At 38.7% G+C, this 22,256-nt stretch overlaps 1 protein-coding gene across 1 annotated transcript in view; it reads right to left on the reverse strand.

Moving 5' to 3' along the window:
• Positions 1-8,053: 8,053 nt before the first annotated feature.
• The window catches only part of Uggt (UDP-glucose-glycoprotein glucosyltransferase), a 126,012-nt gene continuing 111,809 nt past the window's right edge, over positions 8,054-22,256 (reverse strand). The window contains exons 26-28 of the mRNA XM_081767866.1: positions 21,651-21,767; positions 16,003-16,162; positions 8,054-8,793 (exon numbers count right to left, since the gene is read on the reverse strand). Coding sequence (XP_081623992.1) covers positions 8,765-8,793; positions 16,003-16,162; positions 21,651-21,767 — 306 coding nt within the window. The 3' untranslated portion in view covers positions 8,054-8,764. The remainder of the gene's footprint in view (positions 8,794-16,002; positions 16,163-21,650; positions 21,768-22,256) is intronic.

The raw sequence follows: 22,256 nt of genomic DNA on the forward strand, positions 1-22,256 counted from the left end.
AGATGTTTGTCACAGGCTTTAGTCCGATCCGTCGTCACAGCTTACTGTACTTTCAGACCAATGAGAAACGTCAGCATCCACAATATAGGATGCATGTGGAAGTAGAGAAGGACCTGATGCTTGTAAATATCTTTAATGACCCAAATACCACAATACAGTGGCTATATGTGCACAACACCCAACAACCCTTGCATTCGCAATATCAACCAGGAATTGGCTGTGAAACACCATTGTAGTAGTGAATCCATGCGTTGTATATTTTGGAAAACGTGTGGGTGATTGTAGTTGGACATGAACAATATCATCACACTCTTTGTGAACAAATAGTTCATAAAGACCCAATTCACTCAAATGCTTCTCTGTATAAGACTTGGCTTGCTTAATTTGATACACCTCAAGCGTCATATGGCGCAACTCCTGAATGGTCAATCTTGGAAAGTCCACTGAAGTGTCAACGGACATCTTGTGCAAAATACTCTTGCGTTCTTCCAGTTTTCGGATTCTACTAGTATTTGTAAACGAATAGGTTGGTTTACCAAAGTTAGAAAGAAGTTCGCCCATGATCTCGTCTTTGTATTACTTGAGATACGAGAAGGTCGAAAAGCATTACACGTAGAACAAATAATTCGGACAAGCTCGCCAATCATGGGTATCTGTGTGTTCGGCATTACCTGTCCTAGACTTTTCCATCGTTTGATTAAACCATTGGCAGCTTCGATTACCACCTATTGCATGTAACTAGCCGTAACTCATTCGATTCATTTGCGGTATCTGTTTCTTGTTTTGTAAGAAATGTGGCATTTTTGGAATAGTCTCCCTTGACGCTTCAATATTTTGCCCCACACATACATCTCTACAACTTCGCACAAAGTTACTAGAGTGCTTTCTGTTCTCCTATAATCACTGTGGACCTTCTTTATCTCACAAATGCACACTCGTGTGATCAAATGCGGTTTCGTATGATCTTCACAGGCAACTTTCTGCTACATGATATCAGTGCAGCAAATATCTACTGATATGCTTTTTTCCGTTTTACTATGATACATTTTGTTACTTATATATCTTATGTGTTGTTACATGCTTAGTATATTATATAAATAAGAAAGTGTATCAACGTTGCGCTCCAGGCCCGTATCCATGGGGGGTCTAGGGGGCCGCCCCCCCTAAAATTTTTACGGTAGGCTTGCAAATAAACGATAATATGGTGATGAAATATAATATTTTTGGGTCGGGCCCCCCTAACTTCAGCCGGGCCCCCCTACATTTTTGGGCTTGCTACCGGCCTGTTGCGCTCATAGTTTAACAAGCACGAGAGTCACGAAAAATCGCCAATTTTTCGCAAAACTCCTCCAAGTATTCGAGTTTGGGACTCTTAAAATAAACGTAAACATGGATATCGTGAAACAAATATTTATTGCATCGTTACGTAGGTTATGTTCAATATTTAACACGGGTAGTTAGAATTGTTGTAGTACTCATTTAATTTTTTTTAGTGAATTTCAGATCCCCCCCCCCAAAAAAAAGCCTTATGGACCCTCATCCTTTATATACTAAGTTTGATATCCCTAACATATCTCTAAACCAGGGATGCAAATAAGCAACAAAATTTTACTCGTCCAAGAAAAAAGCTACTAGTGAACATTCCATAATAGAAATCATTTACTTACCTTTGATATGATATTAAATACTCGCCCCCACCAATGAACCACTCACCCCGGGCGAGTGGTTATTTGCATCCCTGCTCTAATCTAAAGGGATTTTGAGATGTTATCGTGTTATTACAACAAGTGACACTCCCATCCGTTTTTCTTCCCCTTTTTTCGTCCATTGTAGGGAGAATAATAATAATAATAATAATAATAATAATGGTGAAACACGCGTCTAATTATTTTAAATAGGAACTCCATGTAATAAATTTCATGTTTCTACTTTTTTAGAGATTCAGATATATGAACATTTTAATATAATAATTGCTACCCTATTCTCCCCTTCTTCGTCAAGTTTTCAAAAATTCTTCTTTAGTGGTATACCTATGCAGTGTCAAGATCTCAAGTTTCTAGGCAAGGTGGTTTGGCCTCCGTGTTGATCAGTCAGTCAATCACTCAGGACTTCTTCTCCTATCAATTAATATACTAGATCATTAGCAACTTCCATGTCACCTGCAACTTTGCATTGTAATAAGTGGTGTGCAAGAGAAATTATTACGAGGTGCTACAGAAAATATTGCTGCAATTGCAGGTCTTTCTGCTGCATTGAAGAATTAATTAGATCTTCATATGTGCCTTGATTATTGCATGTGATCAATTTTGAAGACAGTTTATTTTGTACTGATTTTGTCCAAGGAGCTAAAGGTAGGTTTTCACGTAAAGTTAAGCAAGAATTTTCAGAGCTAAGGAAAATATGATGATTCAACACTTTTATGTATCTTTTGCATTACTCTGTTACGGGCATCAGCTAAGATTTTAGTGCCTGGTACCACATAGTCTGTCCGGATTACAAACTGTCACTACAAAATATTAATTAGTGCTATGAAGGAGAGAATATGAATAATCATAGGTATATAAAAGAAATCCTAAGTGATTGACTGATCAACGCCCAAGGCAAATACTTAAGCTAGAAACTTGATATTTTGACAGGGCATAGGATTTGTGATGTAAGACACTACTAAGGAAGATTGTTTTTTTAATGGAGGGAAGAGGAGTGGTTATTATAGTAAAATACCCATATCTCTGAATCTCTGAAGGGTAGAAACATGAAATTTGTTACATAGGGTAAGACGACGAGATACGTTCATCTCTTAAGCTGTCAAATGAGTTCCCCAAGAGAGATGTTTATCAAAATAGACCTCAAGATATTAGTCGCTATTTTGCAGTAGAGTGACTCGTCCTAGAACTTTGACATGGAGACATTCTGGATTAAGAGAGGAACAAAACTTAGGTTTTCTAGAATCAAAGAGCGTCATTTGTGTTTTTGTACGGTTGAGCTTGTGCTTTAAGCGTGCGTACACACCAGTTGATAAGGGTATCTATTTTCCACTGTAATTGTATGTTAAAACGGTCAGCAGAAGAGCCAAGAGCAAGATGGGCTATATCATCGGTGAATTGCAGACTATGAACGGGAATTGACGTTGAAAGCCATATCGGCAGCATATAATAATAAAGAAGAAGGGATAGAACGGATCCTTGTAGGAACGGATGGCCCACGAAAAACCGGCCCGCCTGATGTGTTTGCAATAAAACTCCTTTTTATTGTTGGCACAGTTGACAGTCGATATAGTAATTGTTGCTATTGATTGTATGTTCCGGCAGTTAGGTAGGAATGAGGATTGTTGTTGCATACCCACGCCAGTATAAAACCGTAAAGATTAGGTGCAGACGAGTGTGTGATGCCTGTTTGCAAGATGTATTCCCTTCAGTAGAGAATAACAATAGTTAAGGCGTTTGTGCTCACCGGTTCCTTTAAGGAGAAACAAGAAACTTTTGCAGATAAGCTTTCCGGTGTAAGTGTTCCTGCAAAAAGTAATACCTAAGGTTTGGTGAAAAAGTGGCAAACAGCAGGATCAATTGCAAACGCCAAAAAGAATCGTACCAGTCTGTTCAAACACCTGCTGTGGCAAATGATATCGAAGTACGAATGTCAAGAAGCCCTCGGAAGTCGACACGCAAGTTATCACAAGAAGTGGGTATACCACGCAGTACAAGTCAACGTGTTTTACACAGTCTACAAATGAAACCGTACAAAATGACATGCGTCCAAGAGCTCAAAGCGGGAGACAAGGCAAAACGTGTCGATTACTGTACTGATTCCTTCAAAAATTGCGAATGGTTGGATGGATCGGATGCTGTTTTTCTTGAGTCATGAAGCATGGTTTTCTTTGTCAGTGCATGTAAGCTCACAGAATAGATATTATGGTAAGTGGAAAATCCTCATGATTTCTCATGGTGTTGTGTCTGCCGGTAAGATTGTGGGTCTCATATTTGTCGAAGCAACAGTAAACACACTGATGTGTATATTGAAATTTTTGAAGAATTTTATCAACAATTGACACCCTTGGAACGCAATTATACATTATTTCAACAGGTAGGGCAATCTGGCACACTTCCCGTACTTCTCCCTTACAAATTCACAAGAAATTCACAGAGGAAAGGACAGTCAGTAAAGGATTGTGGCCGTCGCGATCACCAGATCTGTCTACTTGTGATTTTTTTTATCTTCGGGGTAATTTGAAGAGTAAAGTGTACTCAAATAGACGTAGAACATTAGAACACTTGAACGCCGATATCGGAAACACAATGGTTAGAGCGTTGGACTCATGTCCACGTGGTTCCGGATTCGATTCCCGGCCGGTGCTACCCAATTTTCGGTGTTCACCCAGCATCGCGAGGCAAACTACAAAGTCACGTGAATGAAAGCAAGGTCTAGAAAGCTCCCGATATTCCAGTTAGTGGTAGGGCGTTGACCACGTGCCCGTAGCTAGGGTGGAAGTAATTCAGCTGGTTGCTCACAGATGGCGTTGGAGCGGCTCAGGCCCTCAAATGGGCTGTTACGCCAAGTGGTTTGTTTTATTTGAAGAACAATATCCGTAATGAAATCCTAAAAATTGACGTATAGCAGAGTTGCATATAATGTACAGTAAGGGACAGTTCTGGATGGTACACTCATATGGAAATTTACGGCAAAAGTGTACCATCCAGAAGTGTCCCTTACTGTACAACATGTTAAGGCGTACACAAAAGTGCATTGTTGCATGACGAGGAACATTTTCAGCATCTGTAATTTTGATCAGTACAGATCTTTCCATTAGTAACATGTGTGTGTATTTTTTTCTGTATCATCAGATAGTATACTTATTTCATTTTACAAAACCACTCATTCAATCTCATGAAAGGCGGACCAGTTACTCGTTGACCATCCTGTACTTCGGCACGTAATATCCAAATTTGATTGTGTCTGGTTAATTTTGACGAACTCTCATCGACAATAGAGAAATCTCACTATTAGGCGGACATACGGAATTGCTTGAAGACGTTTTACTTTATGTATTATCCCTTCATGCCAGACGGTATGAAAGGCACGCTCTTTGTCAAAGGAAGTCAAGACTGGTGGAAAGTGTTAATTATAATGATTTACTACTAAAGAAAAAAGTTTAAGTAGTATTCGTAGCAAACAATAGTCTAAAACCTGCCGCGACAAGTGGAAGTAAGTTATGTTGTTGGATACAGAAATGCATTCTTTTAACGAGAATTCTTTCCAGTGTTTTACTGAAGATAGTACTGAGGCTAAAATATGTGTATGCAGGGGCGTCATTTGGGGGAGGGGGGCAGGGAGGGGCATTTTCCCCCCTGAGTTTGAGATGTATATAGATTTTATCAATAGAATAGTAGTAAATCAGTGGAAAACGCGAAATTTTACTTATATCAAGGGGTCTTCCCCCCCCTCCCAAGCAAAATCTGAAATGACGCTCCTGTGTGTATGTCGTAATTGATGTAGGATCCTTCTGTGGTTTTAGGAAGACTACTAGCGTGACAAGTTTCCAGGTGGTACGTAAATATCTTGTGCAAAAATTGTAATATATGGAAGAGCAAGTGACATATAGAATGAAAATGTTTTGGATATATGATGGTAGGTAATAGAATCTGCACCGGGTGCTTTATTACATCTGTTGTGTAAAGCATCTTGTACATTCTGAGATGTAATTGGAGCGAGTAGCTCATCTTCAGAATTGGGTTGAGCCAGGGGCGGATGCAGAACGGACTTCTGAGGGGGGGGGTTGTAATACTGCTACCTAGAGCTACTTTAAGAGCTCCAAACTCTGGGATGCGTTTTATTTATATATAAAATAAGAAAGCTTCCTCTTCTAAGAGAGGTGGATCGCCCCAGGGTTGAGCACCAAAATGCAAGTCACCTACGAGTGTGTATAACCATTATTATGATCAACATATCTTGCCATCTTCCCAGTAGAGATGAATCTCACGCCGATAAAACTCCGCTGGTTTGGAGTTGACGAGCTCACGTAAGACTGTTTTCATAGCCTCCACATCAGCAAAGGTCTTCCCCCTGAATGTGGTTTGGAAGCGCGAAGAAAAGGCGGAATTCTCTAGGGGGTCAAGTGAGGAAAATTTGGCACATGAGATAAAACTTCCCAACCTAAGGCCTATAATTGCTGATGTGTCCCCACAGCAGTACGTGGCTTGGTGCTATAGGGAATGATAACCTCTGGCGATTAACAAGGTCTAGTCGCTTCGACCCCAATGATTCCTGCAATCTATCTAACTGTTGACAGTAGAAGGTTGCATTCATGGTTCGATTAGATCCCAGCATCTCCCGATGAATTATGCCTCCCATCCCACCACACACACACCAACATCTTCTTGGGATCTTGTTTTTGTTTGGACATGGATGGAGGCAGTTCGGAAACGCGACACATAGACCTGCGACGCTTCACGTTCCAGCACATAATCCACTCCTCTTCCTCATTTCCTGTGACAATCCTTGTTAAGACGGGATCACTTTTGAAACATGTCGTAACTAGGCCCTCCAGCTGAATTGCACTCAGCTGATGTGGAACCTAACGATCGAACTTTGTAGTGAAACCCAGCGTCACAAGTCTTCTTTTTACTGTTGTCCTGTGTACCTGGAAGGTTCCCGCTAATTCCTCTACAGTTCGATTCGGACTGACTTTTATGCCTTGATCCAGATCCTCTGCTGATGGAGCCTAGACCGTGGTTGATCTTGACAGTTTCTGTCACCGCCATTGAATTTTGGAAACCAGCAACGACATGTGCTTTCATCAATTGCATCTTCACCATATACTTGCCACATGTTGCGGTACGCCAAGGCCACACTACTGCCCTTATCGTACTCAAAGAGTAAATAGTTTCTAATGTGTTCCTTATTAGTCTCCATTTGATTGGCGTAACACTTTTTCCAGTTACGAGCCACTAGTACACAATCACAGCGTACTGCTGCTGTAATGTCCTCCCGATAACATGACCACCGATTTCAAAATTATCTTCCTAGCTTATTTAGGAGCTGAGCTGAGCTATTGCGGTTTAAATTGTATCACAATTGAGGAGCGTCCAGAATGTGCCTATTTCACACACCATCAGGCGGCTCAATGGCCGTAACTCTGTAACGACGCATTTTCTGACATATGGTCATATGAACTTTTTTTTATTTTTTTCTACCCATAAGGAATACACCCCTGAAACTTTGCCGTAACTTTTTGTTGCAACCTGTATATGTAGAATTGTATCACATGGTCTTGTTCCTAAGTTTTAGTGGGTAGTGTACGTAAATACAGGATGGCCTATTAAATTTAGGAGACAATTCAAGGATGGCGAAAAACTTGTGACTATTTTACTGAACTATGAAATGTTACACATTTACATTTAATACAGTAGACAAGTTTAAACGTGTTTTGATGTCCGTTAGATGTCCTATGCAACAGTAGAAATTTCGACGGTGTACAATTGGAAAAAGCTCTTCCTTCACAGAGCACCAAAGGAAGTATGAAATTTCCTCATGTCAGAACAATATTCGGTTCACATACAGCACGCTAAAATTTTGCTGTACTACGAAAATTGTTTCCCGATCGTCTGATCTAACGCTTCGTTGGTTTGACTTAATCATCCTATGCGCTGTATTTAACGGCTCTGCATTATTTCCTTTGAAGCTACTTGAAGATAAGAGCCTTTACCCATCGCCTGCGCACGGCTGAGGAACTACAGACAGCTATCCATCGTGAAATATCTATCATTCCAAAAGGACACGCTCCATGGACGTCTTTTCTCATCGTCTCCAATAATGTATTTATGAGAGCGGGAAACATTTTAATATACATTACTTTCACGACACGCTTAAGTAGTATTCAATATAATGTAACTTTTCAGTTCACGATCAAATTCCTTGCCTTTTAAGTGCTTTCTGAAATTGGTAAATACTACATGCGTTTCCATATAAAAGCCCCGATTCGCTGGAACTTACACAGGAGCCTGTCTTCTAAACTGATAGGTCTTTGACTTAGGATTTTGGTTGTATCAAGAAACACAAGTTTTAGCAGCATACTTTTTATTTATTTATTTATTTCGTAGTCGAATGATCGTGTTACTATGTACATTATTTTTTTTTTTTATCAAACTCGTGCATCACTGTTTTTTTTTAAACACACAATTTATTCATATTTACATTTAACTCAAAAAAGTAACAATGACAAAGAAATTAAGTAAAGTTCATTTAGGGTATTATTTACAAATATATACAATAAAAAAAGAAAGTCCTGATTCTGACGCACGAAATACCAATAAATTAAACTAAATACCTTACATAAGACAACTAAAAGTAATAGGCTAGGACAACAACTTCAAATCATACGGATTTCCTCTAAGTAGCACATACTGGATTCTTGATATCACAGCTGAAATAGCAGCTCTGAACAAACAAATTAATAAAAGGTATTTTGTTTCATTATCGCACTGTGTAATTTTTTTTTAACATATGGCTTGCTTCTTCATAAAAATCACTGTATTCTACGCTGCAGTTTGAAAATATAGACAACAAACCAAATTTCACTGAAAAAAAGAATATTGAAAATACCTTTATAAGGTAGTCAATGAATAACCATTATAATTAACAAAAATGTTCTGTATTTTCACATTTTCGTTCTTTTATATATATATGTAAAAAAACAACACAATCACAACTCACTCACAAAACAATGCATTTGTATCACATTTTTGATTGGTTCACTATTGGTTCGCTCACGTCACAATTCTGTGTGAACATCCCGAGTGTCTACAAAGAAAAGAAACAAAATAGCATTAATATAATCACATTAACAAAATAGGAGTAGCTATGATCAGTATTTTGAAATTCGTTTCCGTTATGGTACAGAGTATAAAACTATAAAAGTTCAGTAGTAAGTAATCTCTTAAACATGACCTGTACATGTGTGAGTGATACATTTGACAACACTGAGCGCAAATAGGTAGTTTCTTGAAAATATACCTAACTTTCAATTTACATATATTTAGTTATTTTATTATCAGAATTTATTCCTTGCTGCGTTACGAACAGGTCATAAATTGGTTGTTTTAGTGCGGATAGCACATACGTTTCAGTTAAATTCGAAGGACGTAACATTTAGTGATAATAAAGTAGAATTCCGATCAAAATGAATACTTTATATATTTTATGACAGTTTGAAATCAAAGTGAAACAAAGGAGTCAATTTCCTCTTAGTTTCAAGTTTTACATAGTTAATAGTTGAGCATTATGTTCTAGCATCAGTTTATGTATTATACGCAAAAAGCATATGACTTAGTCTGCCTAAGAAGGATAACATCATTTTAGAACTGATGCTAGTGTTTTGAAGTTTGCCACTGTACAAAGAAGCAACATGCATAATAGATTTCGGAGATTTCCTATTAACCTTTCTCATTTCGAAAACTCTAGTAAGGCGGGGAGGAAAGTGGCTTTGAATATTATTTTGATAATCTAAAACAGCGTTTCTCGGAACTTTTTCATTCATGGAACCTTTTCATGTCCAAAATAAAAGGGCGGAACCCACGAAAATAGTATTAAACTATTCGACAATTTATAATAGTAATGCTAATCTTTTGACGATAATACTAAGTAACTCATCTAAATTCTAACCCACTTCTAGATGAAACAGACTTCCGTTTTTATATTCGCTTTCTTGATAGTGGTTTGTACATCGAAAAAAAAAAAAAAAAAAAAAAAAAAGTTGAAATTTCCCACTTGCAAAAGGAAGAAAAGTCCTCCCAGAAGATTTCTAGTTTTTTTGAATTTCGAAATCTTTTTCGTTAAGGTTCGAAAGAAGTGTCGGAAAGGTTTTGTCATTTTCGATTTTTTTTTTCAAAAATTCATACATTGTTTTCAACTATTTCGGTTCAAACTTCCAAAACAAATTCCGAAGGACCCAAAATTCAAACCAACTTTTTGATGAGATACGAGACTTGCGAATTTTGTATTCGTTTCCTCGAGGTCGGTTTATACGGAATCCCTAGGAACTCTTTGCGAAATCCCTGGGTTCCGCGGAACACACTTTGAGAAACGCTGAAGTAAAAGGTTTGGTCACAAAATGTTTATATTTTGAGTTGTTTGATTTCTTTTTTAGCATTCTGTGTACGTATCTATGTAAAACTAAAAGAAGAATCATTATCCTATTATGTCAGCTTGACTGTAGAGCAGACTGATTCCATTCTAGAAGAACATGAGCAATTTGAACCTTAAGTGATGGGGACAATGACCCTCAGTTGATTTGAACAGACTATCAGGAAATCAATTTCGAACAAGATCAGTACTTAAGTTGTCCGCAGTAACTGACAATGGTATTCAACAGGTAAGATTTGGTGATTCTGAGATTTCTGATCACGAAACAGATGACAACGACGGTGTCTTACAAGGTCCAAGCACGAAAGCATCGTCACTTCACTCCAAAAGGCATAACTGGAAGAACTGTGATATTCTGGATAGCGTGCAATTAGAATTCAACATCCTGAAACTCTTCTGGTCGTGTTCTTCCAGATGTACAACTTTCTGAAAACCCTCACTTCCTTGAAACAACTCCGACACAAATAAAATGTGGATACTACGGCACGACTACTCGACATGCTAACTTGGTTGTCACGTGAACTGCAGCGAGGCGTTCCACAGAGTATGATAAGAGACTGCTCAAGTAATGAAAAATCAAACAAGATATTTTTAATCCTGCAATTTTATCGTTTTATATCTATACCATTTTTATTCGAATAGTTTTTCTTCATTTATTATTGTTGTTTCTATTTTCGTAACTCGATATGTATTTTTCACTTTCTCAAATCTGAAACGGTCGTGTAGAAAAGAAAGAATCCTTGTAAACACAAATAAAAATTATTACTACTAAGAAATTCATTTTCATATCACAGTCGCTTAGAAGTACCCTTTCGTGCTCATTATCGACATTTGCCGACACGAAGTATTACATTTTACTGTAATCATTCGTGCTCACTATCGTCAAATGCCGGCCGACGTCTGGTATTTTGCACAGTCAGTGAAATGTCTGAAAAATCTTCTCATGCATTCATAACGTCCTGAATAAATAAACGTGTGAAGGAAATCAAAATATTCAATAATATATATATATATATATATATATTTTTTTAAAAAAAGGCAGAAATGGGTTAAGCATTTAATCTGCGTAAAAAAGAAAAGAAACGTGTCATCTACACTTTTAAGAAACAAAATTACATAGGAGGTTCGAAGTTGGAATTTATATCCAAAATTAATGACAGAAAAATGCCAGGTTTTCAATTACCTATATTTTGGAGTAACATTTTTTTTTAAGTGCGAACATTACGTGAGCATATATGGGATATTATTACAATGTAAAACGTAGTATTCTGAATCTAACAATTAATACAGACTGTATGTATTGTGAAGTTGGGCATATATATTATATACGAGGTATGGCTAGAAAAAAAGATTGATTTTGCTAGTGGCGAACAGTGAGCGTGTAAAGGCAAATCGATGCATGATATCCCATGCCATGCTGTATACCATGATACCCCATGATACCCTGCCTATCGAATGAAAGATTACTCAGGGTCCAAGTCACTAAGTTCCACTGTGGCCTTTGGGTACTGTGAATCTGTGCTCCGTCGGATTAAGGTAAGAAATTAGATTTCTGGACTTTTGACATCTATGTCCATGTTAACTCGTCTCGTATGAGGGATGACGTCCCTCGGTGATCACACTGTCCAGGGAATTGGGGAGGAAGAAAGGAACGGGGAAGGAACGAAGCGTCCTGGATTCATTTTGTTAGGTACTATCCCGGCATTTACCTGGCGTGAATCAGGAAAACCCAGAAAAACTTAGTATGACTGGTCCGAAAAAGCTACACTGTCTCGACCGAGTGTCCTCACCAGGAATCTAACCTGGGATCGCTTGCTCCAAAGGCGACTACGCTATGCGATGCCACTTACTTCGTTGGAAAAACCCTCAGTGCTAGAATGGAAAGCATATATATATGTGATTTTCTTTCAAACTGGGAAAATCCGCGACAGAAGCTTGCAATTTGCTAAATGTAGTGTGCATAGATCGCTGTTTATCACGGGCACAAGTTTTTGAATGGTACAAACAGTTTAAAGAGGAACGAGAAGTGATCACACACGATCCGCGTCCTGGACGAACTTTCACGTCAAAAACGAACTCAAACATTTAAAAAGTTGGTAATGTAATCGAGCTGTTGCTGAAATCACAGGAATTGACAAGAGAAATATTCGTCAATTTTTAAAGGGAAGCTTTAACATGAAGAAAGTGTGTTCAAATTGATGTCAAGGAGCCTGACACTGGAACACAAGGAAGCTCAGATGAACATTTGTGTTGACATTTCAATAAACATTGAAAGAGACCATACCTTCTTAAGGGTCACGGCCACACTCGTGACGAAAAAGCAAAAGCTAATTAAATAACTGGAAGAGTCTGAGGTCATTATGCCACAAGCAAGCTCGAATGAGCAAATCGAAATTCAAAATAAAGATGATCGTCCCTTTCGATAACCGTGGGATTGTGTACGTTAATTGGGTAGCCGAAGGTGAAACTGTAAACCAACATTATTACCTTAACGTGGTGACAACCCTTCCTGAGTAAGTAAGAGGACGGCGACTTGATATGTAGACAAACAAAACGTGGATTCTGCGCCAAGAAAATGCTCGTGCTCATACGGCACTGTCGGTGAAAACATTTCTAACCAAACATGGGATCCCTGTATTAGATCATCCGTTATATTCTCCCCATCTTGTTCCGTGCGATTATCATCATCATCTCCAAGGCAAGGACATAGATTTGAGATAGAAGGTATGAAAAGAAAAGCAACAGATGTGGCAAGCATGATTTCCGAAACTGACTAACACTGCTTTCAACGATGTGGAACGGTGCAGGGGAGTGCTTTGAAGAGGATAATGTTTCTATTATATAAAATGACCAATAAAAGATTTTGTAGCACCAGTCTAGCTTTTTTTCTACCTCGTATATTAGTGAGGCAATGCACAGTAGCGGAGAGAGAGAAGGAAGTTTAAGCTGGAAGGAAGTTCATTTCCTTATTCTTGGCCGATGTTGACTTAATGAAGAGTAATTTTTAAGACTGAAAGGAAACACACACCACGTTATGATTAACTACCGAAAACTTGTACGAAAGTTACCATGAAACATTTTCTTAATGCTGGGGTCATTCATCCCTTTATTTCAGACCGACTTCAAATTCCAAGCAACTACTCAAGTGTTTGCTTCTCTTGACTGCTCGCGATCATGTAATGGGTATTTGAATCTCTACGCCTCAGTCCATTTTAATTTTACGTGGGTAGTCCCAGAAGTACCCGACCTGATGTACAGATGGCGGTTGATGTTTGAAAAACGTTACTATGAAACGTTACTTATGAAGCTTAAGTTTGAAGTTTGAAGACGCTACGTTGTTCAGTATTTGATTAGCAGCCACCAATAGAGAACGTTCTCAGTGAATTCGTAAACATGGAAAAAATGATCATCGTTATGTGATACAATACCTTTATTTGAGAAGTTTCAGTCGAATTAATATCAAAGCCGGGTAAGATTCTACTCTGAGGGAGTCGTCTACGTTTACAACAATAAAATATTGGGTGGCACCGACCGCGTTGGTCGACCACGCCAAATATGGTGAAGAAAATTTAAAAAAATGGATTAGATGATCTCGACTGAAAGTGTCCGAGCTAGCAGACATGGTGTTATTTCAAAAAGTGCTGTACATCGCATATTAACAGAAAATTTGGACATGAGAAAACTGCGCGAGATGGGTGCCGCGTTGCTCACAATGGAACAAAAACAGCGTCGTGAGGATGTTTCAATCGAGTGTCTGGCAATGTTTCACAACAATAAAAGCGAATTTTTGCGTCGATTCATAATCATGAATGAAAACTGGACTCATCATTTTACACATGAGACGAAGTAAGTCAAATCAATGGACTGAATGGGGAAAATCGGCTCCAAAGAAGGCTAAGACAGTTTCATTTCCTGGCAAAGTCATGGAGTCAGCTTTTGGGATACGCGTAGGATAATTTTCATTGATTATCTTGAAAAAAGAAAATCAATGGCAAGTATTATGCAAACTTATTGAAGCGTTTGAGTGACGAAATCAAGAAAAAAAAAAAAAAAACGGCCGCATTGGCGAAAAAGAAAGTGTTGTTTCATGAAGGTAATGCACCAGTTCACACTAGGGCTGTTCCGATAATCGAGTAATCGATAACAATTCGATAAAATTTCAAAACCGTTTCATCGATAAAGAATTTTAATTTTATCGAATTATCTAACTTTCGAGACTCCCGAAATGTTTGAGACTCTCGAAATGATCGAGACTCTTGAAATGATCGAGACTCTCGAAATGATCGAGACTCTCGAAATGATCGAGACTCTCGAAATGATCGAGACTCTCGAAATGATCGAGACTCTCGAAATGATCGAGACTCTCGAAATGATCGAGACTCTCGAAATGATCGAGACTCCCGAAATGTTTGGGATTCTCGAAGTGTTTGAGGCACTCGAAATGTAAGAAACATTAGACAACTTCGAGACACTCGATCTGTTCGAGAGTCTCGAATTGTTTTAAAGCAGCAAATACAGAAATATATCAATATGATCGCATTTGTCGAGTCGCTTGAATATTTTGAAAAGTTCGGGATTATCGGAGTGTTTGGAAGAAACAATGCATTCGAGGTTATCATAGTTGTATATAATATATATTACATATATGCAGAGTGTTCAAATTAAAACTTCTCTCCTTAGCAATGAAGTGAAGGAAAAGTTTTTTTCCCCACAGATCTGTACAAGGTTTAAGCAGTCTGTCAGAAGAGAGAAAGAAGAAGAGAAAACATGCATCACCCGAATGGAATTGAAACCCAAGACACTATTAGTCTACTAATAACCACTTTGCCGATTGCGCCAATAACGGACAGGCAGAAAAAATAATTTTTCATATGATTTCGACAAATACAACTTTGCAATAACTTATCAGATGAAAAAAAGTTGTTTGACTAGTTTGGCTGCAAGAAGGAATCATTGGAGAGGTGAAGGAACCGAACTGTCCATCACTACTTTTGATAATACTCGAAACTTCCTTAATACTCGAAATGTCGATAATACCCGAAACCTCGATAATACTCGAAATGTCGATAATACCCGAAACCTCGATAATACCCGAAACCTCGATAATACTCGAAATGTCGATAATACCCGAAACTTCGATAATACTCGAACTTTCGATAATACCCGAAACTCCGATAATACTCGAAATTTCGATAATACCCGAAACTTTGATAATTTCAAATACTCGAACGGTTTCGAGTAACCGATGACAACTCGATAAATTTTCACTCCCGAAGTTCGATAGGTCCTCAGTTCACACATCCGTTATTACGATGGCCCAAATCAATAAGTTAAAGTTCGAAATGCTTCCTCACGCACCCTCTTCCCCAGATTTAGCTCCCTCAATTATTTTCACTTTCCAAACTTGAAAATATGGCTCGGTGATAAAAGATTTGCGACAATGAAGAGGTGGAGTCTGTGGTTAATGGCTATTTTGAGGAACTCGACGGTTCACACTATAAACAGCGTATCGAAGCTACTGATCATCACTGGAAAAAGTGTACCGAGCTAAAACGAGACTATGTTGATAAAGATACTTTATGAGGTCGGCTACTTTTGAGACTACCCTTGTAAAAGTGTATAAAATCATACCACTAAAAACAGACAATACAAACGTTAAGTGAGAACTGGGGCTACGTCGTGACGTTCACACACGTCACACCGTTTGAGTGGTTAAAGAGCTTCACTCAAAAAAACACATCACATTTAATGAAAATACTACTAGTTTTAACTGGTGGTGCTGGCCCTAAATAGTTTACACATTTTATGAGCTTAAAGTTTCAAATTCTGTAGTTGCACGTCAAGACGACCTGCTATACATCTACTGACCTTTTAATAAATCAGCTGACAACATTTCTTCATGCATTTTCTCTTCCTCAGCTGCCACCCGCTCCTGAAGTAATTTGATTTCATTATCATAGTCTTTCCACTCAGAAACAATTCTCATGGCTGCTGTCAGTTTGGCTTCTTTCGTCATCGGATTGTTACACTACAAAGGAAGAACACAAAATCAGCAATAAAGACAGAAAAATGCAGAATATAAAAATCATCTAAGAGATATTAACGACAAATCATAGGAGTAAAGTTAAAATTTGGTTTTCTTGAAAGATGACTTATTGATGCGTTATTACAAGTTATTTGTGCGTCATTGTTACGAGAAATCAAACAATGATAGATACAATCTGATACTTAAAACAGCATATTTTCTATATACACCCTGTTTCAAAAAGAATATACGTATTTCGAATGCATATATTTATTAAACTTTAAGACATACGAATATGAAATTTTACACACATATTTACGAATCTCTCAAGTTCAAATTAAAGATGTTCAATACGTCCTCCATCAGCGACAGGAACAATATCACATCGATACTCAAATTCCTCCCATACTTGGGCAAGCATGTCCTGCTTCACTGATGTTATGGCAGTACGGATCTGGTTCTTCAACTCTTCCAGGTTCTGTGGGAGTGGTGGTACATAAACGTTGTCTTTGACGAAACCCCACAGGAAGAAGTCACAGGGTTCAAATCCGGTGACCGTGGAGGCCAGCTGAGACATGCTAAGTCGCCAGCTCTTTGACGACCAATCCAACGGTTCGGTAGAGTTTCATTCAGATATTCACGCACTTGGCCACTCCAGTGAGGGGGTGCCCCATCTTGTTGAAAAATGAAGTTGTCTTCGTGTAGCCTCGGAAACAACCAGTTTTGTAACATAGCGAGAGACTGTTAACTGTGTTTCCATTAAAGAAGAAACAGAGATGGGCCGTAAACAGAGATCGGGATATCGCACAAAATACACTGACTTTGGGCGAATCTCGTACATGTTCAATGACTGCATGTGGGTTCTCTAGGCTCCAAATTCGAACATTTTGTTTATTTACCTGACCACTAACACGAAAAGTCATTTCATCACGGAACACGATGCGTTGGGCAAAAGTATTATCATTGTCAATAGCATCCAGAATCTCGTTACAAAATGCCACACGTTTGCGTTTGTCATCAGGACGCAGAGCTTGTAACAGCTGTAACTTGTGCGGCTTCATAACCAACCGACGTCTCAGAACACGCCAAATTGTTGTTGTCGACACTTGTAAGTCCTGACTGGCACGACGAGTTGATTTTGAAGGACTACGATGGAAAGCAGTTTGAATTCATGCAACATTTTCTTCAAGAACACGAGGGCGACCAGGACTCTTTCCTTTACATACACATCCTGTATCTATAAACTGTCGATACTATCTGCGAATGTTCAGGATCAACTTGGTACCTCAACCTGAAACGTCTTTGCACTGTAATCACGGAATTGCACTTTCCAAACTCGAGAACACAAAATGATTGCTGCGGAGTAGCCATTTTAAACATATGACGGTTACCAAGCAAAACAGAAGACAACTGACATCTAGCGGCTATTAATATAAACTAGACTATGTATTCGTTTCTCCAATAGCCGAGCCGAGGCGCAGCGATCGATAGTTTGGACAAAATAATCCTTCGTAATACGTATATTCTTTTTGAAACAGGGTGTACATTAGAAAAAAAAAAAAACTGTTTCACCAGATTAAACACGATCACCTGCATCAGACTAGCAGCGATTGGATTTTTCAACATCATAAAACTGTTTTTCTTGATTTTATTCAAAACTATAAATGACAATTCCTACTCAAGTATGCCATTTTGTTCAGCTTGATGTGATATATCAATTAATATCAGGTTGTCTAAAATGTATTCAGCCTTTAGAGTTCAAAATTGAGTATATATTTATTGCAATTTGAAAATACCATTATGAGGCTACATACGTGAGGATGCCGATAAAGATTGCGCCTTACCAAGAAAAACTTGAGCTAGGAAGCTGAAATTAGCAGGATCTATATAGACTATGTTGCAAAATACAATGTTCTATGATATGAACATCCTTTTCTTTTTCATCTCAGAAGTGAACATGGCTGCACCTTCAGCAAGCTTCAGTCCAGAGGAGCACAGAACCGTCATGAAGTTTCTCTTCCTTCAAAGAAAAGGTGCGACGCAGATCTACGATGAAATGAAACAAACTTTGGGGAACTGTGGGTCGTCATATGTAACTGTCAAACGTTGGGTGGCAAACTTCAGAATTGGTCATTTTGATGTTGAAAGTGCGAAACCCAGTGGCATGCCTGTTTTTGTGTTCCCGAAAATGTGCAAGCCATCCAGGACATGATTACGGAAGATGGTTGAATATCAGCCAAAAAGATTGCTATATGTTTGGACATATCACGTGAAAGAGTTAGTACCATTATTCATCATGATTTGGATATAAGGTTGCAGCAAAGTGGATCCCCAAACGTCTGACGAAGGAACAAAAGCAGGAAAGAGTGAGAACTTTGCGGACAGTTTTGGAACATTCTGCAAGAGGTGAGGTTGGTTTTTTGGAGAAACTCGTAACTGTTGATGAGACGTGGATTTATTTTTATTATCCCGAGACTAAAGAACAGTCTAAGGAATGGAGGCACAGTTATTCTCCCTGGCCAAAGAAATGCCGTGTGCAGAGATTTGAACAGAAACAAATGGCAACAATCTTTTGGAATAAGGACGGAGTCCTGCTGGTGCACTATCTTTCATTAATGCAGCATATTACTGTGGTTTCTTAAAGAGGTTGCACGAAAATATCAAGGATAAACGTCGTGGTAAGATCTCCAAAGGTGTTCTGCTTTTGCACGACAATGCCTCCTCATACACGGCATCTGAAACACAGAACACATTGCCATCCTAGGCTTTCAAGTGTTGCCTTATCCCCCTTATTCGCCTGACCTGGCTCCATCCGATTATCATCTGTTTTCGAATCTCAGAAAACATCTCAAAGGTCACCGTTTTTAGAGTGTTCAAGCGGCAACTGAGTTATAGATGAGTGGTTACAGCAGCATACAAGACTTCTACTTACAAGGATGTAAAAAGTTGCAGGACAGATGTTGCAAATGCATTGACTTACTAGGGGAATATGTGGAATAGTGTGGGAATTTCAGCTTCCTAGCTCAATTTTTTCTTTATCAGCACCCCCTCGTATGCACTATTTTGTTTAAAGATTTACCATTTTTCGGGCAGCACCATAGAACTTTGCTACAAAACTCCTGTAGTTTCTGGTCAAAAGACTGTGACACGTGGTTTTCAGAGGCCTCTTTTAAAACTAAATTAACATCATTCAAGGAGTTCTGCAGAGAGCGAAACAAATGATAGACTGGCGTTGCCAGCTACGAACTACACGGTGGATAAATTAAAATCTCCAAGGCAGGCATGTTCTCTCAATTTCTCACGGGTTGTTAAAAATTTATGCAGTCTGCCGTTCAGTCGTATACCATACCCTTCTGTTGACCGGTTCCGGCAGTTTCTTTTGAATTGCCACATGCACTCGCGGTACTTATCAACAGTCCAGGTCCAATCCATGGTTCTACCCGGCGGTAACAGCCCGTAACGTACAAAGCTCTTCCAATCTTACCAAACGAACAGTAGAACCTTCCTGGGCGTCACTGTCAGCTTTGCCAAAAACCGTGAAGCTTCTCCTCGCTTCCACTACGATTTTTTTCGCACTCTGTTGTAGGTTATCCACTTCTCATCAGTCGTGACTAACCGCCTCAAAAATGACTCGAGTTCGTTGCGTTTTAATAAAGGTGCACAAACAGAAATTCGACCGAGGAAAGATTTTGAGTTAGATCATGTGGCACTCAAATGTCGATCTTCTTTCTGTAGCCAGTTTTTTCCAAATGATTTAACAGTGTTCGGTGATTGTTATTTAGGTCATTTCGGATATCATCCACTTTTGTGTGTTTTGTCACCCACCGGAAGACACATTTTGGACATCGAAATTTTTCAGAACGATAGCGACTCAACCATCTTTTGGCTGTTGTTTTCGACAACCTATCCCGCCCATAAATAAGACAAATTTCTTTACAGACGTGCGCAGCATTTGCGCCTTTATTAAAATAAAATTTTTAAAATATAGCGCAGTTCTGCGGAAAGTTTATTTATCTTTACGGTGCAAAACATTACGTCTGCGCACCGGAGGGGAATCGAACCCGGAACCACGAGGACGTGAGTTCAACGCCCTACCCACTTGACTACGGCAGTGTCCCCATTACTACCCTGTATATATATATATATATATACAAGGCGCAAAATTTCAAAGTCAGACGCACTCGCCAATGCAAAAATGATCGCCAATATCTCTCACAAATTATAAGAGGCCTCCCCTATTACACGGCCTTTAGTTCGACAAAGAAAGAGACTGCATCAGGGCATAAAATTTCATAAACAGACAATCAGATTCAGGGTAATCAATTTTGAAAAAAAATGAAATGAAATCTTTAAGTTTTACGTCCCAGGATTATGCCGGTTAGGCTAAAGGAGACGGTGATGATGAGTAATGAATGAAATGGTGGAATGAAGAAAGTGGGAGGAAACGAGAGAACCCCGAGAAAACCCACACACACGGTATTTGTCCACCACAAAGTTCACTTGGCGGAGGCTGGGATCGAACCCGGGACCCAAGCAGGTAATCAATTTTGAAATGGACAATTCATACACACGTTAAAAAATATCTTACTTTAAGACTTCTCGTTTCTGTAATGCTCTCTCTCTCTGCACTGAAGTACCAGATGTCGATTGCAGTTTTCGGATCAAAGTCCTTAAGGGAAGGGCCACTGATGGAAATTGTGAGCAAATCATCCAGTGTGCAGTCTTCAGTGAATTCTTGTAGACAGTCTTAACTCTGTTGAGACTGCTGAAGCCTCTCGCACATGAAACAGTACTCACAAGTAAAACTGGATAAAATGTGACAATTGGAAGTAAATTCGGGAATCTCGTAATGGTTTTCACTGTAAATCTTTTTCAGTGTCTGATTCAACGTCAAATAAGAAAACGAAAGTTTTGAAGACTTCACATTCTGTGTTTTCTCTCACTCAGTGGCAATTATTTTCCTCTGAAGCAGAAACTGCGCAGCTCCGTGAGTTTAGGCAGAAACCACTCCTACTGAACACTGGTCGCTAGCTCTAAATTTCTAGTCGCCACTGGCGATCTGGCGACATATATATATATATATATACCATTTCTTGTGTGCCTTCTCTATAATTATTATTCTTCAATACCTTTCATATTTTTTTAAGCCATATTTACTCTTAATGGCTACTATATTGTGTTAGTAACTGTTAAGTAACAGCCACATTTTATACATCACTTGCTCTCCAATCTTTATTAATGAATTCCCTGGTAGCCTTTTAGGCTATAAATCTTTTATTCCCTGCACTTAATCTAATCCTAATGACATCAACGGATTCAAGAACATAGCACAACATACTAAAGAAAGAATATTGCTTCCTAGATGGAATCTTTAAACGAAAAATACCCTTCTGCCACTTGGATAATAGTCTTCCGAACTACTAACACGATTATTAGGTTAAATGTTCCTGTGAAGCAAATATAAACAAGAGTGTCTGAATTATATACTTACCAAATCAATAGTTTTAGCATACTTCTTAGAGTCATCGTCACACCATGTTTCACACCACAACCATTCCTGAGGCAAAGATTTTATATTTACTTGGTGAATCATGTTGTTGGGCAAATCCTGCAACGAAGGAAAAATCAATGCTTAATTTTTATTTCATGAATATTAACTTATAAGCAAATATCCAGAAGCAAGGTTTAAGCCGCGATGCTTTTAGTTATTTAATAAAAAGTAATAACAACAAAATCTCCTTTTGCTATATTTTTCTCCACTTAAAAAAAAAAAAAAAAAAAAGAATGTTTGCTTTATATACGACCATTTTTGACTGATATTCATCTTAAAGAGATACTACGCCGTCACCACCGACCATGTTATATTGAACTTCCAGCATTACGGACTATCACACAGCATCGCAGTCTTTATCGCAGCAAGCTCCGACGCAGGACAGACATGGAAATTCTGTCCCACTCCTACCTGCATGCTGTCCATAGATCATCCAGGACGCGTGGGCGGTGATGTTGAAGTCGTCGTTTAAACAGTTCAAATGCGCAAAAATCCATTGGACTGGCATCTGGGCTTTTCGTAGGAATGTCTTTAAACGGAATGACA

Source organism: Thermobia domestica, chromosome 8 (assembly GCF_964235325.1).
Source record: "Thermobia domestica chromosome 8, izTheDome1.hap1.1, whole genome shotgun sequence".
In the NCBI taxonomy this organism is placed as follows: domain Eukaryota; kingdom Metazoa; phylum Arthropoda; class Insecta; order Zygentoma; family Lepismatidae; genus Thermobia; species Thermobia domestica.